An 18,034-nucleotide genomic window follows, 5' to 3' on the forward strand; every position below is an offset into this window, starting at 1 on the left:
CTCCACTTACTGCATCTTGTAATGACGAAGCCAGTTGTAGCACCTGTGTAAAGTCCTGTTGGGCTTCAGCTGATAGGCGCTTTTGCATGGTTACATCATGAATCCCATATACCAAACAGTCTCTCAGCATCTCATTCATGGTTAACCCAAAATCAAATGTCTCTGCCAGTCATCTTAACCTCATCAAAAAGTCCAATACAATTCACCCGTTCTCAAACTGCCAAATTAAATTGATACCATCTTAGAATTAGAGGAGGCTTGAAATCGTAATATTCCTTAACTAAATCCATCAATTCCTGAAAGGCTTTAGCTTCTGTTCCCTTAGGATCAGGCTCCTAATACCTGAAAATGCTGCAGGTCCACATGCAGTCAGATGATTTACTCATTGCTTTTCATCTGCCCCAATGTAATATGTTTGGAAAAAAAATTGCATTCTTTCCACAAACTGGACGCAGTCTTTGACATTAGGATTTAATGAGTCCACCTTCGCAAATAAAGGCATTTTGCCAGAAATGCTTACCCCTACTCAATGATGACCGTTGCAAGTAAATTTTCTTTAGGAATGTACTGTTTTCTCTTGTCACCACTGAAATAACTCCATTGAAGCTGATATCCTATCACCAGGTCACTCTTTATTTACACACACACAGCATATGGACTCTGACCAGCTAGCTCAAGCCAGTCCCTTGAATGAGGAGAATCTCCGAGATTCCTCTTTATACCTGCCAGCCAGGACTTCCTGATTAACTTCCATGTTAACAGCCCCAAACAGGGAACTCATACTCAATGAGATCAACCCTAGCTAACCTCTTTCCAATCAGGACACATGTTTAGGTTCAAATCATTGGAATTATCTCCCTGAGCGTTCTGCCTTGTTACTTCACTTCCCTCCTTTAAGTCACTCTAGCATTCCTTTTTGGCCTCACCTTAGGGCATCTTATCTTCTTATGTAGCTCAGTGTTATACTTTGCTTCAAAATTGGGGCTGTTTATGTGTTAAAAGCATCATAGAAGTATAGGTTACTGCAGTTGGTTGGGTTGTATGCCATCTTTGATGAATACATCTCTCATTCATACATGATTTGGAGGTGCCTGTGTTGGACTGGGCTGTACAAAGTTAAAAATCACACAACATCAGGTGGTTGTCAACCTCATGGTTGTCAACCACCTGATGAAGGAGCAGCGCTCCGAAAGTTAGTGTTTCCAATTAAACCTGTTGGACTATAACCTCATTCATACATTAATTGACAGTCACACACAGGAATATGAATCTGAACTGGTCTCAACAGCGAATTGAAATGTAGAAGGTAGGGCTGCTTTTGACCAATCCAGTCGGGCGGGTCGGATTCTTTTAAACCAATCCAGTGCAGTGAGTGGGATTTATCCTCAGACTATTCAATTAGATGGGCGGAGCCTGAGGTCTCCAGGACCTGCAATAGGCTGGGACGTTCTCACCGAATCAGAGGAAACGGGCGGGGTTGGATATCACCAATCAGGGGCTGCGATGTGTGACGGGACTCACCAATCAGGTGGCAATAGGTGGGGGATGGTCATTACCAATCAGGGGCGTCGGGCGGGGAAGAAATCTACCAATCAGGGGCAGTGAGCGGAGGCTGCCTTCTCCGGGTGAAGATGGCGTTGGATGGGGTGGTGCGGTCTCTGACGGCCCTTCACCGGGCCTGCCTGTACCGGTATGGGGCGCCGCTCCTCGCTCTCATCACCCTGGCGGGCTCGCTGCTGAAAGCGAGTCAACCCCTGGCCGACTCCTACTTCTCTAACCGGCGGAATGCCCTGAATGTGTGAGTATCGAAGGCCCCGGGCTGCGGCTGTCACCCAGTGCGAGTGCACCAGCGGCGGTTCTGGTTTTACTCTTACTCCCCCGGGCAGGGAGCCGCGAGCTGAGCCCAGCCTTGAGTGACAGCAGTGAGGAGGAGGTGGGTGAGCCCACTGTAAATGGGAGGAATCATATCTGATTAGTGTTTTTTATGTTATCACAAAGTGATTGTCTTAGCCTCCTGCTCCTAACTTGCTGCTAAGGTCATGGTAATGGCTGTTAGTCGGGAATAGCAGGGGGCTGAGCTCTGATGTCTTCAGTGGCCGAATAGCTGGCTGATAATTACAGGGGCGAGGTCTGAATTGGTGCTGGCCTTTCTCAGAATAAAATAACTATGACGAGTAGATCATTTTTGACCTGTTCCGTCGTTCGTTTCGATCATGACTCATTTTTTTTCTTTGCGCAGAGAACGCTGGAGAAACTCAGCAGGACTAGCAGCAAGGTAAAAACAATCACTGCAGATGCTGGAAACCAGATTCTGGATTAGTGGTGCTGGAAGAGCACAGCAGTTCAGACAGCATCAGGAATTCCTGATGAAGGGCTTTTGCCCGAAACGTCGATTTCGAAGCTACTTGGATGCTGCCTGAACTGCTGTGCTCCTCCAGCACCACTAATCCAGGACTAGCAGCATCTGTGGGGAAAGAGTTAGTTGTTTCGAATCTGGTATGACTGTTGGCAGGGCAGTTTCAAAATTGATTTAGATTTCCTGCATCCTTGGTACTTTCCTTTTACTGGGTATCGGCTGCACTTCTCTGCCTACTCCCCATATCCTTTGTAAAATCTACAGGCCAAAAATCTATGAGCAACTTAAAAGTATTTCGTGATGCAGACTCTCAAGGTGAAAAATTCTAAAGATTTATAACCCTTTTGATAATGAAATTTCTCCTTGTCTGAGGCTTAAACAATCAGTTCTTTACCCTTAAATTATGCCCCATGTTTTAGATTCCCTGACCAATGATCTCTTGGCATCTGTGCTTTCAAACCCCTTTGAAATCTTGTATGTATCAACAAAAGCATCTATCATTCTTCTAAACACCAAAGAATATGGGAAAGTTTTGCTCAGTTGCATCACAGGATGCTCACCCATTCATTCCTGGGACTATTTTAGTGAACCTTTGTTGTATTGCCTTAAATACAAGGATATGTTAAATGTGGAGACCAACAGTTCTCTCAGTACTCTAGATGTGGTCTTACTAAAACCCTGTGCAATTAGAACAAGACTTAATTTTTCTTGTATTCTATTTCTCCTTGAAATAAAGTATGCTATTTATATTTCTGATTGTTGCATATGCATTTAATACATTGTATATCTTGTACAAGCGCATCCAAATCTCTCAGAACATAACATTTGCAAGTCTCACATCTTTTAAAGAAAAATCTGTTTTTTCTCTTGTGACCAAATTGATTAAATTCACATTTTGTTGTATTATAATCCGTCTGCCTTTTTTTTCTGAAACATAATTTTTCTAATTTCTGTGTCCTCCCTACAGCTTACATTTCCACCTAGCTTTGTATATCAACAAAATTAGATACATTATTCTTTGTCTCTTCTAATTCCTTAATGTAGATTATATATGTTAAAGGCCTACGGAGATTGCTAAAGAGATTGAAATTGCCCATTTATGCCCCCTTGTATAATCCTGTCAATCAATCCTTTATCCATGCTAATACATTATCCACAACAACATCAGTCTCTATGATAGTTAGCCTTTGGTGTGGAACCTTAAGGAATACAGGGTACGTTTAGGAAATTTAGGTATAAAAACTATGTTGTTTTCTCGTTATCTATCTTACTAGTTACATCCTCAAAACGTTCCATTAAATTTGATAAACAGGATTTCCAGTTTAGCTTTAAGAAAGCTATGTTAACTTTTCCTAATCATTAAAATTCTTGGTGAATTTTTAAGCCTTAATAGATCCCAATATTTTTGCAACTATTGGTATTAGGCTAACTGGCCAATGGTTCTTTGAATTCTCCCTCCTGTCTGTCTTGAAAAGTGATATAACATTTGTCAGCTTCCAATCTGATGTGACCCTACCCAAATCGGGGTGGCACGGTGGTTAGCACTGCTGCCTCCCAACGCCAGAGACCCGGGTTCAATTCCCGCATCAGGCGACTGACTATGTGGAGTTTACACATTCTCCAGGTGCTCCGGTTTCCTCCCACAGTCCAAAGATGTATAGGTCAGGTGAATTGGCCATGCTAAATTGCCTGTAGTGTTAGGTAAAGGGGTAAATGTAGGGGTATGGGTGTGGATTTGTTGGGCCGAAGGGCCTGTTTCCGCACTGTAAGTAATCCAATCTCAAAATCTAACAAATTTTGGAACATCATTCTGAGCACATTGCAATCTTTGCATTTATCTCATGTTATCTTATATTACAGTCTGTTTTTGGAATGAAATTGTCTTCTGAATGAAAATTTTTTTAAATGGTTCTAGTGCAGGAAAGCAGGTAGCAATGTTTTTGTGGTGGTACAGACTCGATGGATCAATGGTCCTGTCTAATGCTGTATGATTCTGATTCTAAAGATTAAAAAAAAATTTGACTAATGTCTTTGCCATTACTTTATGACCCATGATGATTTCTCATATAATAAAAAAAATTGCAGATGCTGAAGATCTGATACAAAAAGCAAATTGCTGGCAAAACTCAGCAGGTCTGGCAGCAACTGTATGGAGAAAGTCTGGTGACTCTTCATTAGAATGGAGTTTTGCCAGAGAACCAGAGATAGGAGAAATTATGAAATAAAAACAGATATTGCTGGCAAAACTCCATTCTAATGAAGAGTCACCAGACTTTCTCCATACAGTTGCTGCCAGACCTGCTGAGTTTTGCCAGCAATATCTGTTTTTATTTCATAATTTCTCCTATCTCTGGTTCTAAGAGACAAATGCTTACTTTCGTGACTGTCTTCCTGTTAATTTACTTGTGAAAAATTTTTGCAACTTTTTCATATTTCTGGCTAGTTCACCCACATTCTACATTTTCCCTGATCAACATGTTTGTAGTCCTGTGTTAGTTTTTAAAAGACACTCTGAAATATTATCTATATAATATTTATTTCCCATCCTTCTTACCTTATAAAAGTGTCTCTACATTAGCGATTAGATCTAGTTAATTTGTCTCTGGTTTTGTCATTCCAACCTCAAACCTGCGGGGCCAATCAGTATGACCGTGGCTGATAATCCAACTGGATACCTTGTTCCTGCTTTTTTATCATGTCCTTTGATCTCTTTTGACCTAATATCTATCTACATCTTTCTTGAAAGATCATATAGCAGACGATTGTGCATTCAAACAAGGAACCTTTTGAAGTTATTTGTTTTATCTCTTCCTGAGGAAGAGGTGAGTTAGAGAAGGAAATATTTTCCATTTATCCCTGCTGCTTTTTGATGTGGAAAGCTTGTGCATGACTCAGCTAGTGTGGAGGAAAGTGGGACAAGTGCACCAATTGCTGTTGAGATGTATCACCAGTATATCTCCATGTTAGGTAATGCTTAAAGAAAATGTGTTAATTCCAAACAAGCTGGAGGAAAGTGTATTATTTTCTGTGGAGTGTTACTGTTTCCTTTTATTGAAGGTTTTTATTATTTGGATCCTCATAGCCCAAAAATGCTGGATTTATTTTTTGGATGTAATTGCTGTTGACAAGGCCAACATTTGTCCCTAATTGTCTTGTAGCAGTGAGTTGCATTCTTGAACTGCTGCAGTCCATATGGTATAACTAGACATGGGGTTGTTACGAAGGGACCTTGTTGCGTTCGACCTCGTAATATTGGAGGATATACTCCCAAGTCAGTGTCCCTTGGGAGGGGAACCTACAGAAAGTGATGATTACTTTCTAGTGGTAAGAGGTCACTGTTTGGAAGTAGTTTTTTAACAATTGGTGTTTGGCTTATCTGAGCAGTAGTTCTTTGTTTTCTCCCACCTGTCTTTCCTGAAAAGTGATATAAAATTTGGCAGCTTCCAATCTGATGTGGCCCTACCCAAACCTTTGAAATATTGGAGGGGTGTGAGCAATTTGCTGCAGTACCTCTGGTATGTCATGCATTTTACTTTCACTGGTAGTAGGTGGTGGATTGGGTACCGATCAGATTTGCTGCTTTGTCCTGGATGGCGTTGTTGGAGCCGCATTGATGCGGGCAAGTAGAGAGTATTCCATCATGCTTTTTGACATGTATCTTGTAGATGGTGTTCAGACTTTTGCAGAGTTAAGAGATGAATTACTCACCACAGAATTCCCAGACTCTGACTGACTTACCTTGTAGTTCCAGTGTTTATACAGCTGGTCCAGATAATCTCTGGTCAGTTGATGTTAGGGGTTCGGGGTGATAATCAGGAGAATGGTTAGGCTCTCTTGTTGGTGAAAATCATGGCAGAGTACTTGTATGGTGCATATATTATTTGCCACAGCCTAAGTCTGGTTGGTGTCCAGGTTTTGCTGCATATGTGCATAGGTTGCTTCAATATCTGAGGAGTTGCCACTGGAACTTGCTATAATCCAGTTCAGGATCGTTAATATTCTTAAAAAAAAACAAATCTGAATACCTAGTTAGAATGAATAGATTTTGCATCTTAAAACAAAAAAAGATTTTATAGAATTAACCAAAACCAGCACAATTAGCTTAATGATATAATTTAGAATTATCTGTGTTATGCATTCAGGTTTACTTATGATTTCTCCCAATAACTCTTTTTGTAAGTTATATTGATCTTAAAGCTATTTATTTCTCTAGGGATGATCCATAACTATACCACAGTCCTTTTGGAAAATCCTCCTCAAGAACAAAAGCACAAGAAATAGGAACAGGACTTGACCATGTGGTCCATCTATGATATATAATTTAGTAGCTCCAGACATTCTCAGGTAAAACTTTTACTACAATCTTGTGACTAGATGCCTCACTTTCTTGTTCTAGTGTCTGTTCAGTAGTTCCAGGCTAATTCAGCAGATTAGTTTATTTTGTAATAAGACACTATGGGGGGCACTGTAGATCCTCCTACTCACTTCAACCGAGGCAATCTTCCACCTCTTGTTCCCCTCAAAATTCAAACAGGGACTAAAACTCATTTGTATTCCAAGTGGAGATTCCATTTCTCTGAGCTGTAAACCACATGAGATCTAAATTGCAAATTGAAACTCTCAGCAAACATAATGAGGGGCTTATAGAGTCATAGACATATACAGCATGGAAACAGACCCTTCGGTCCATGCCGAACAGAGATCCCAATCCAATCTAGTCCCACCTGTCGATTTTCCTGCTCCTTGGATGCTTTCTGACCTGCTGTGCTTTTTCAGCACCACACTCTCGACTCTCAGCAAACACCCAGATAATTCAAAACTGTCTCCTTGATGATGAAGCCTATTGTGCTGTCCTCAAGCCTTTAAATTAATATCTCTCTTTTATAATTTCCTTTTTGATCTGATTTGAGTAAATGGGTTTTGCAGTCTTTCAATGTTTACTGAGTGCACTTAAACTAATTTAGTGACTATATTAAACAAACACAGGTCACTTTGTTTTCTGGCAGTCTCTAAATTCCAACATTTTAGTTATCATCTTAACCAGCTGTTGACCCGTCAAGGATATATGGCTGCTAGCTTGCTTTAGTTGCAGTTATCCCATTATCTACATAAACTTTACTTTCTAGAGCTAAAACATATATACAAAAACACATGAGTCATGGAACGAGTAATGGCAACAAACTGAACATTGTGCAAGTATCAGTGAACATGTTTACTTTTAACCTTATCATGGTGGGAAAAGCATTGATGAAGCAGCATAAGATGTCTAGGCCTAGGACATTATCCTGAGGAGCTCTATAATAATTGCCTGGAGTTGCAGTCTTTGGTCTGCGCCACCTTTGTGCTCGTTAGAACCCCACGCAGTGGTGAGTTTTGCCCTGATTCCAATTAACTTCAATTTTAGGAGGGCTTCTTAAAGTAACGCTTGGTTAAATGCAGCCTTGATGTCAACAGTGTTTTCTCCATTTCACCTCTTGTTATTCATTTCTTTTCTCCATATTTAGACCGAGGCTTTTTTGAGATCTGGAACCATGTGGCTCTGGAATCCAAGCAGTATTAGTGAGCAGGTTTATTTCTGTGTTAACCTGCTTGATGGCACTGTCAATGATAGTTGCTATCACTTTAAGAGCAAGCTGATGGAGCTGAAATTGGCAGGGGTGCTTTTTGTGATCAGAACTTGTCTGGGCAATTTTTCACATTGATGCTTAGATCCCAGTGTTGAAGCTGTATTGAAACAGCTTGGTGATGGATGTGGTTAGTTCTGGAGCAAAAGTCTTCAGAGTGACAACTGGGCTTTTGTCAGAGCTTATTGCCTTTGCAGTCTCCAAATTATTTGGCAATTTTCCAATAGTAAGGTAAAGTTGCCATAGAGCTGCTATCTCAGATGCAGATGATGGTGGCAGGTTTAACCTGAGGATTGCCATGCCTCAGGTGACGAGTAAGGTTGAGAAAGCGAGACATTCATGGTACCCTCGTGGTATGGAAACTGTACCTGTACTGTTGACATTACTGTGCTGTAACCAGCTGTCCAGCCAACTGAGTTAATTGACCCTAATACCATGTGAAGTGAATTACTTTGGCTGTTTATAGGCTACTGTGATTCTGGAAATCTTGGGAAGAGGCTAAAGTGGGTCATTTGCTTAGTACTTCTGGCTGAAGATGAATTTTTGCACTGATGGGCAGCCCTTCCACATTATCAGGAGAATGAGATGGTTTCAGAAACAATCTCTAGTTATTTGTTTAATTGTCCTTTTAATATTCATGACTGAATGTAGCAAAGCTGAAGAGTTTTGATCTGAGGAGTTGGTTGTGGGATCACATTTCATCACATCTTGCTTCTGTTGTTTAGCATTGATATAATCCTATGTGTAACTTTACCAGAATTGATGCCTCATTTTTAGCAAAGCCTAGTTCTGTTCCTCGCATGACCTCCTACATGTCTCATTGAACCATTATTGAGCCCATGATGTGACGGTAGTGGAAGAGTGAGATTGCAGACTGCTGATTGATCTTCAGCTACTGCTAATGGCTGCCAGTGCCTGAAGGATTGCAATTGATTAGGTCCGTTCTCAATTTGACCAACTTAATACAGTGTAAGTGCCGCACAATATGACGAGCAGTCCTCTCAATGTGCGGTCTAACCTTGTGTCCACAGGGACTATGTAGTACTCATTCCGCCCAGTATTGTCACGTGTCAGGCACATTGGTGAGGATGGGCCTAGTACATTTCTCCCTCCCATTGGTTCTCTCAACGGTTGCTGTAGGTCCTGTCTGGCAGATATGTGTTCAAGGCTTCTAGCAGGCCCATCAGTCATCATGCAACTGCATTTCTCTTGCTGATGGACATTGCAGGCCCCCACCTAAAGTACATTCTGTGCCCTTGCTACCCTGAATGCCTCTTCCAATAATTATTCAGTACAGACTCTCCTTGTTGATGTTTTTCATGCCATGAAACATCAGAGGGTTAGAGTCCATGTTGAAGTTCTTGGGACAGCTCTTCCCCAGCAATTATACATCACAGTGCTACTACCTACAGTAGGTTTATCCTGCCAGTGAAACAGGACATATCCAAGGATTTTGATGGAGGAGTCTGGAACATTGTCTTCAAAGTATGATTTCGTGAGTGATTGTCAGGCTGGAGGATAGCTCTCCAATTCTGATGCAAATTCCCTGATATTAGTAAAGAAGTTTTGCATGGTTGATTGAATATGGTTAGTGCTGAAAATGTGTTGCTGGAAAATCGCAGCAGGTCAGGTAGCATCCAAGAGCAGGAGAATTGACGTTTCAGGCATGAGCCCTTCTTTAGGAATCAATGTGTGGTCTGGGCTTGTGTCCACAAGGACTATGAATATGGTTAGTAGTTGTTTCTGATGCTGTTTGATTCATCCATAGTGCAAATTTCACTGAAAGAACAGGTTTCAGTGCATGATGTCTTATTTTCCTCCTGGACTTAGTTGTATCGTATATGATACAACTAACAACTTCTATTTGTATAGTAACTTTAACACAGTAAAGTTCTTGAGTGTAATCAGACGTAAATTGATACTGAACCAAAGAAAGTGATGGTAGAACAGGTGCCAAGAACTTTGACAAAATCGTAGGTGATGAGGATTCTCTGAATGGAGAAAAGTTATGATCATCTAGCTTCCTTTTCTGACCTCCATGTTATTGTAAATGGTGTGCATTTCCTCGAGAACCTTAGCTCCCTCCCTTTAAAAATCTTCATACTTTCTCAAAAAATAGTTACTGTTTACCCTTCAGTTCTTGCAAACCGCTCCAAAGCCCTTTACCTTATTGCTCAACAAGTCTATTTCCAACTCTCTGAATTTCTCAATTCTAGCATTTGTCTGTATCACAGTCCTAGACCTCATTTTATGAAATGACATTCAGAGTGTGAACATAATGTATTCTCCCTGTTTATCACTGACTTATGAGTCTTCAATATGAAAAGCTACAATAACCAAAACCCTCTTCTGAGGCACCTCTGGTGTTTAGCTCAGTGACACCTCTTTTTTTTTTTTTGTTTGGGTCATACTCATCTCTTTGGGAACAGGACATCTCCAAAAATTGGTTCTTTTTCCATTCCTGCGCTATTCTAAGGATCTGTCTTTGGCTGTCCAGTTCCTCATTTACAATTCTCTTTCATAATACCTTCAGCAGACTGGGGTCATTTTTCACACATCAGCTGAAGATATCCGGCTCTGTCTCTCTCCACATATCTCGAAGCCTGCACTACTTTGATTCATATTGTTTAAATGACCACCTGGATTTTAGGGAAACAATTATTTATTAAGTATCAAGACGGGAGCCAACTCTTCAATCCGTCAAACTCCACTCCAATTGTCACTGATTCTATCCATGTTCCCAACCACTTCTCAAGCTGAATGAGACTGTTCACAACCTTAGGGTGGTGTGTGAGTCACAGCTGAATTTCCTCATCTCATATCCGTGACATTGTAAAGATTACTTTGTTCAAATCATTTGGCCCAATTTTTGTCCTCCCTCCTTTCTATCTGCTGCTGATACCTTAATGGTGTTGTTATCTTCTCCAGACTACATTGACTGAGTGCTATCACAGCGTTCTGTTCCTATCCTCCTGAAAATCAGTTCATCCAAAATTCTGCATTTGTTATTTGCAAAAACTAAGTACTATTCAATTGACTCTCCTCATCACTCTTCTTTGTTCACCTGCATTGGCATCTGTCTACCAACGCTTAAAATTCAAAGTTCTCTTCTCTGTTTAGATTTCTCCAGACCTTACCTTCCCCTGTCTCAAATCTTCTGCTGAACTGCAGCTCTAACCTCCCCCACCAAGGAACATCCCAACCTATTACTGCTTTATGCCTTTTACTCGACCATTAGTGGCTATTCCTTTGTGTATGTAAACTGGAGTTTTCTTTGTAGACCAGTGTACCTGTGACCACCTTTTCATCATTTAAGATACTTACTAAAACCAATTTTTTAAAATATAATTTGTTCTCTTTCTGCAAGATTGCAAGGCATTTGCTTTTAGCTTTTTAACCACGGCATGGTGGCTCAGTGGTTAGCACTGCTGCCTCACAGCACTAGGATGCCAGGTTCAATTCTGGCATTGGGTGACTGTCTGTGTGGAATTTGCACATTCTCCCTGTGTCTGTGTGGGTTTCCTCCAGATACTCTGGTTTCCTCCCACAGTCCAAAGATGTGCAGGTCGGGTGAATTGGCCATGCTAAATTGCCCATAGTGTTAGGTGCATTAGTCAGAGGGAAATGGGACTGGGTGGGTTACTCTTCGGAGGGTTGATGTGGACTTGTTGGGCCGAAGGGCCTGTTTTCAACTGTAGGGAATCTAATCTAATCTTTGGCGGTGTCCATTTTTATGTTGTGCATTGTTGCCAAACTAAGTGACAGAATATTGTGCTTTAGGACAGAGATGGACAGCAGATTCCTGTGACTTCTTATTGAACCCCTAATGTAATTTAGTTGTGCAGAATGTTATGGCATCGAAGCAAACTAGGTTAGTCTGGAACCTGAACATTAATTGATGAATAATTAGATTAGATTACTTAGATTAGATTACTTAGTCTGGAAACAGGCCCTTCTGCCCAACAAGTCCACACCGCACCCGCCGAAGCGCAACCCACCCATACCCCTACATCTACCTAACTACGGGCAATTTAGCATGGCCAATTCACCTGACCTGCACATCTTTGGAGTGTGGGAGGAAACCGGAGCATCCGGAGGAAACCCACGCAGACACGGGGAGAACGTGCAAACTCCACACAGAGAGTCGCCTGAAGCGGGAATTGAACCCGGATCTCTGGCGCTGTGAGGCAGCAGTGATTTTACGGCACGGTGGCACAGTGGTTAGCACTGCTGCCTCACAGCGCCAGAGACCCGGGTTCAATTCCCGCCTCAGGCGACCGACTGTGTGGAGTTTGCACGTTCTCCCCGTGTCTGCGTGGGTTTCCTCCGGGTGCTCCGGTTTCCTCCCACAGTCCAAAGACGTGCAGGTCAGGTGAATTGGCCATGCTAAAATTGCCCGTAGTGTTAGGTAAGGGGTAGATGTAGGGGTATGGGTGGGTTGCGCTTCGGCGGGGCGGTGTGGACTTGTTGGGCCGAAGGGCCTGTTTCCACACTGTAAGTAATCTAATCTAATCTAATCTAATCAGTGCTAACCACTGTGCCACCGTGCCGCCCACAATATGATCAATGCTTTTCAGTCTATTCAGTCAGTAAAATAATAACATCTCCATAATTGATTTTATAGACTCTATAAAATCACTACAAAAGTTATTCAACCCTTAATTCTGGGCTAGTATTTTTCTTTGATCAATGCAAGTGTATTTCCACTGCCCCACATTCTCTCTAATTTTGATTCTACCAAATAACTATTTAAAAAAAAAATGTTGGTGTAGTGTTCAGTGAAGAATATTATCTCAGTACAGTGATCAAGATCAGATGGGTCAAGAAGTGGCAGATAGAGTTTAATTTAGATAAATGTGAGGTGTTGCATTTTGGTAAGGCAAATCAGGGCAGGACTTATACAGTTAATGAGAAGTGTTGCTGAACAAAAGGACCTAGGGGTGCAGGTGCATAGTTCCTTGAAAGAGGAGCCGCACGAAGATAGGGTGGTGAAAAAGCTGTTTGGTCAGCTTGCTTTCATTGGTCAGTGCATTGAGTATAGGAGTTGGGATATCATGTTGCAGCTGTACAGGACATTGGTGAGGCCACTTTTGGAATACTGCGTTCAGTTCTGTTCTGTTTGCTTTGGAAGGATGTTGTGAAACTTGAGGGTGCAGAAAAGATTTACAAGGATGTTGCTGGGGCTTGAGTTATAGGGAAAGGCTGAATAGTCTAGGGCTTTTCCCCTGGAACGTTGGAGACTGAGGGGTGACCTTATAGAGGCTTATAAAATCATGAGGGGCATGAATAGGATCGATAGCCAAGGTCTTTTCTCCAGGGTAGGGAAATCCAAAACTAGAGGGCATAGTTTAAGCTGAGAGGGGAACGATATAAAAGGAACCTAAGATGCACCTTTTTCATGCAGAGCATGTATAAACTACCAGAGGAAGTGGTGAAGGCTAGTAGAATTACAACATTTTAAAAGGCATCTAGATGAGTATATGAATGGGAAGAGTTTAGAGGGATATCTGCCAAATGCTGGCAAATGGGACTAGATCAGTTTGGGATATCTGGTTGGCATGGACAACTCTACAATTCTTTTATTAAAAGTGTTGCTTCAATAACTTTTGCTTCACTAGGTTTGTGATGGAGTATTTCACATTCCATTTATTTATTGAAGTTTTTTAAATTTCCTCTTCGATTCATTAATGTTTAATGTTTTAGAGAGAACTATTAAAATGAGAATTTTTTTTTAAAAATCTACCAGGAAAATTTCAGTTATTCTGTAAGTAATTGGGATAATCTGGTTTATAAGAAATACTTTGGTTTATTAATGGAAAACTTCAATAGTTACCACTGACAAAAGCCCTACATTGAAAATTGTGATTATTCAAGAACTATCTTGGAATTCAAGTTATTCACTTTTTGTTTTGGCAGGTACTTCGTCAAATTTTCATGGGGATGGACCGTGGGCCTGCTATTTCCCTTTATATTCACTTCAAATTACTTTCTTCAAAGGGATGTTCTGTTTGCAGTACGTCGTGTAACTTCATGTCTGGTAGGAACTGGTGTTTGGTTTCTTAGCACAAGGACTTTTCACATTATTGAAAATTTCACAGGTGAGTGCTACGAATCCCAAAATATGACTGTTCTTCATGAACTTGACAACCTATACACCTGCAAGAAAAATGGCCACATTTGGCTTGGCTTTGACATCTCTGGACACTCCTTCTTATTGTCGTACTGTGTACTAATTATGACAGAAGAAATAGCTGTCATGAATGAACTTCACAAAGTGGAGCAAAAGCCAGGAAAGGCCATAGCAACAATCATTAAATCACTGTTTATTGCTTTAAATGCCTTGCTTTTGTTGTGGATTTGGATGTTTTTTTGTACTGCAGTATATTTTCATGATATGCCTCATAAAATAATTGGAACTGCTTTTGGAATTTCTGCCTGGTATGGAACATACAGGTTTTGGTATAAGAAACCTTTTTCTCCTGGATTGCCACCTGAAACTGGGAACAAAAAGGAGTAGTATTCTGAAATCTTCAAGTTTTGATGTAATTTTTGCCATGCTTGTATACAAGTTCTAGGCATTATTGAATTTGTATTTTTGCAATGTGATGTGTATGTAAATATTTACTATTCTCCTGACATGAAGCTGGCTTATTTGTTGAGCTCAGATTAGAAGAAAGGATTGATATTCAACACCAGTTGTGAAGTGCATCTAATATAATCAGTTTCAAAATGACAATACAAATAATATAACTGAATATAGCTTTAAAACGCTCAGGATTTGCTTTTCAATTGTTTCTTCACTGGGGTGGATTTTAAAGTTGTTACCTGCGGTACAGAAAATTAGCTTTCCAATTTCTGTGTCAGTCTAAACCAATGGAAGCAGCTTTGCTTTATGAGGAACAGTTATTTGCAGCCTACACTGCCTTAGCATGTCTGCGTACATATAGTCACAGCAGCCCAGGTGTAATTACGGAATAATATGTCATGCGGATCTTTATTATATAAGATGCTGGCCATTATTTTTTTTTTAGTTGTTCAGCCACAAAGTGTAACAATATTAGCAATTTTTAAAACTTTAGTCTCCTCTATTTTTGTTTAAAATCAAATAATTACGTGAATAAGTAGAGCTGGTGGCTATTCTATCCACTTGTCTAAAATTTACATTTCTCCACTTTAATTTTGTTCGTCCATTCTTCATTAATTCTGTTGCATAATATTAAGTGCAATGTACATTTATCTTTGAAAAGATGAAAAAATCTGTTCTGTGATTTTTTTTTTAAAGCAATTATGTAAGCAATGCCTGTAATCAGTAATTCTATCAATAATCTTATGTCTCCATTGCTTTTTTGGATGTTGTTTAAAAACATTTGAGTATAAATGTGATTGGAAATATTCACTCTAAGTACTTAATATAATAAAAGGCATAATAGATTTAGTTATAATTGCTGTTACATACATAGGTCTGCTAAACCCAACTTTCAACAGAAGTGTAATCAATTAGCCAGTCTAACTTTATAATAAACAAAAGTAAGTCAAACAAATTGAATAGACATGCTTATCAGGTAGTTACTTTGTTACTGCACCTTTCAGTAATCTCTTTATATAAATTGCAGCTTTATATTTCTAAGTTCTCACTAAACTATGAAATCAGAGTTGAGTAATATTTGTTGAATGGTGTCTACATTTGTTCTTGCAACTCTTATGTTTATTCCTCAAGAATAAATTAGAGTTATTTCTCTCCTGCACTTGGGTTGTTGCTTAAACTGTTAACTTCATTTGTGCCTAAAATATTTTGCCTTCAAAGCATAGTAATTGTCAACGTCCATTGCTTATGAAAGGCATTGCTGACAAGTTTTGTATAACAATATTTATATGGTCTGATGGACTTAAGAAATTATCTTCTATCTTATGTGTTGAAGTCCAGTTGTTTTGTTGTAATCAACTGAAGATTTCTTTGTTGTGGAGAGAAAATTGCTTGGATAGCATGTTTGTTTCATTCTGTGTATGTGTTGTATTTTTTTAAGAGATAAATATGTTTTTAAAAAAAAACAAACTATGTCTAAAAGTGTTATAAAGTAAAACTATAGCATGGTTTTCCTTTTAACCAGCTTCTATTCCCATAGGAAGAATTTACATTAAAATTGTTTATCTGATGTACATTGTATGCTTTAAATGTAATGAAATATGTTTTGAAATGTAAGCTGGTGCTATTAACCAACATGTATGTAGAGTTAAGAGTTGCTATTGGATGCATACATGCTCTGAAATGATCCATTTGTAATTAATATGTCTATATAAGAAAAACTGTTTTGTAAATTGGATGGAGCGTAGATACAATGGTTTGGGAATTGACACTGCAACCGAATTTACTTTCTTTGCATAAGTAACATTTTTAAAAAATGCTTTTAATGCAAGTGAGATAGATTTTTGAAATGTAATGATGCACTGTGATATTTAGATTTCTCCCAGAATCTAGAGGAATTCTTTGACCTACTTGCCTCAATTTGAAACACTATACAAAGGAATAAGGCATGTTATATGTTTAGAATTCATTAGCTATGTATTTCTCATTAAATATTTAACATTTTTAACTCTTATTGAGTTTTGCCTTTTCAATTGCATCAAAGGTGATCTTTCACCTTCCCCTCGCCCTCCATTAAGACCTCTGTTTCAGCTATGGCTGTTCCATTTAGTTGTCTTTGGCACCTACGTTTTCAGCCATTTCATTCTGATACCTGGCTTTCTTGCCCTAAAACTTATTCTAGGCTTATTTCAGACCCTTCCTAAGGTGTGTTTAGTTGGCCAGGCTTTAAGTCATCCTTAACAATACATCTTTTTATAATCTTGTACTTTTGTGAATCGTGCATTGGAGAGATTTTCCCTTGATAATTGTTATAAATAAGCTGACAGTATGAATGCTGAGGGTTATGTATTAAGTCAAACAAACTAGAGAAATAACTTGAAGCCAGTATCTAGAAGATTATGTAGTATATGGTTTTATATGAAAAATAGACAACTAAATAGAGTTTATTATCTAACATCCAATCTCTATGCATGATACTTGAATATTGACATGTCTGTTTTGTCTATTTTATTTATCATTATTTCTTGGTTTGAACATGAAAATACAGAAATGTAGGTGATCTCCCCTTCCCCCCCCCCCCCCCCCCCCCATTGTGACTTTTAATTGCTGTAATTGAGTTGCTTGCTTGACTGGACCATGGGTGAGTTGACCTCTCTGTGGCTGTGGAAATTCAGGGAAAAAGGACTTGCCTATTGAGAAGCAGCTCGATAATTTAAGCATATTTTGCAGTTTGCATTTATGAAGGTCCTTAATATTATTTTGAGAAGATGGGCTCAAAAGTGGAGAGTGAAATTGATTCTTGTTTTCAGTTCTGTCCAGTGCACTTTAGGAGAATTCTTATAGTTCAGAGATGGATTTGCTACAATCCCATTTCTTTATTGCTGAACTTGCACATGGTCACTAAAATTTCTACCCTACAGTGTTGTGATTGAGATGGGAGGGGTTCACTGTCTTTGGCTCGTCCCACTCTTCTGTGGGAGACAACATAAATTGTACTGTTTTTCCAGGTGTGGTCAATCATATGCTTTCTTGTTATTAGACTTGGGTTACCTGGTTGATTTAATAAGTTTTGTTTTAATAAATCAATAATTTTGCATTTATTAAATGACAATGTGAAATTAGCTAATGCTTAGTTCATACTATGGAAATATAAATGTGAACCCCTCTAAATAACCCAAAATATACAAAAAAAACACTTTCACTTTCTAGATGAAGAGAAAACAAAATTCTTTCTGTGGCAATTTACTCTGGGCGAAGATAAAACACTTCTTGCTTAAATGTTAGATCCTGAAGGCAAAATAAAAGACACAAGATGTGTAATGTTCAGACAACTGTCAGTGTAATGTTCTGATGCAGAAAGATGAATCCCACTAAACACAAGCAATTGTCTCTGAGATCTTAGCATGGTTCTTAAATAAGCTGTGTTGGCATTCCAAGTTTTTAGAAAGATAGTTATGGGTTGGACTAGAG

The 18,034-nt window shown here is 39.4% G+C and overlaps 1 protein-coding gene across 3 annotated transcripts; it reads left to right on the plus strand.

Moving 5' to 3' along the window:
- Window positions 1-1,602: 1,602 nt before the first annotated feature.
- Window positions 1,603-16,571, plus strand: fitm2 (fat storage inducing transmembrane protein 2). Of its 3 annotated transcripts, none has more exons than XM_072556606.1 (3): window positions 1,644-1,798; window positions 6,570-6,700; window positions 13,897-16,571. In XM_072556606.1, the coding sequence occupies exons 2-3, from the start codon at window positions 6,666-6,668 to the stop codon at window positions 14,495-14,497; spliced, it is 636 nt and encodes a 211-aa protein (XP_072412707.1). In that variant the 5' UTR covers window positions 1,644-1,798; window positions 6,570-6,665; the 3' UTR covers window positions 14,498-16,571. The 3 variants fall into 3 exon arrangements, with proteins under 3 accessions (XP_072412706.1, XP_072412707.1, XP_072412709.1); XM_072556608.1 differs by lacking the exon at window positions 1,644-1,798 and adding an exon at window positions 1,820-1,933; XM_072556605.1 differs by lacking the exon at window positions 6,570-6,700 and having other exon boundaries at window positions 1,603-1,798.
- The last annotated feature ends 1,463 nt before the right edge of the window (window positions 16,572-18,034 follow it).

The sequence above is a fragment of the Chiloscyllium punctatum genome, chromosome 37 (assembly GCF_047496795.1).
Source record: "Chiloscyllium punctatum isolate Juve2018m chromosome 37, sChiPun1.3, whole genome shotgun sequence".
NCBI classification, from domain to species: domain Eukaryota; kingdom Metazoa; phylum Chordata; class Chondrichthyes; order Orectolobiformes; family Hemiscylliidae; genus Chiloscyllium; species Chiloscyllium punctatum.

Bases quoted from the DNA above. Each gene is read 5' to 3' on its own strand.
- fitm2 (XM_072556605.1), top strand. From the start codon at position 1,632: ATGGCGTTGGATGGGGTGGTGCGGTCTCTGACGGCCCTTCACCGGGCC. The intron at 1,799-13,896 runs GTGAGTATCGAA...TTGTTTTGGCAG, and splicing joins CGGCGGAATGCCCTGAATGT to GTACTTCGTCAAATTTTCAT.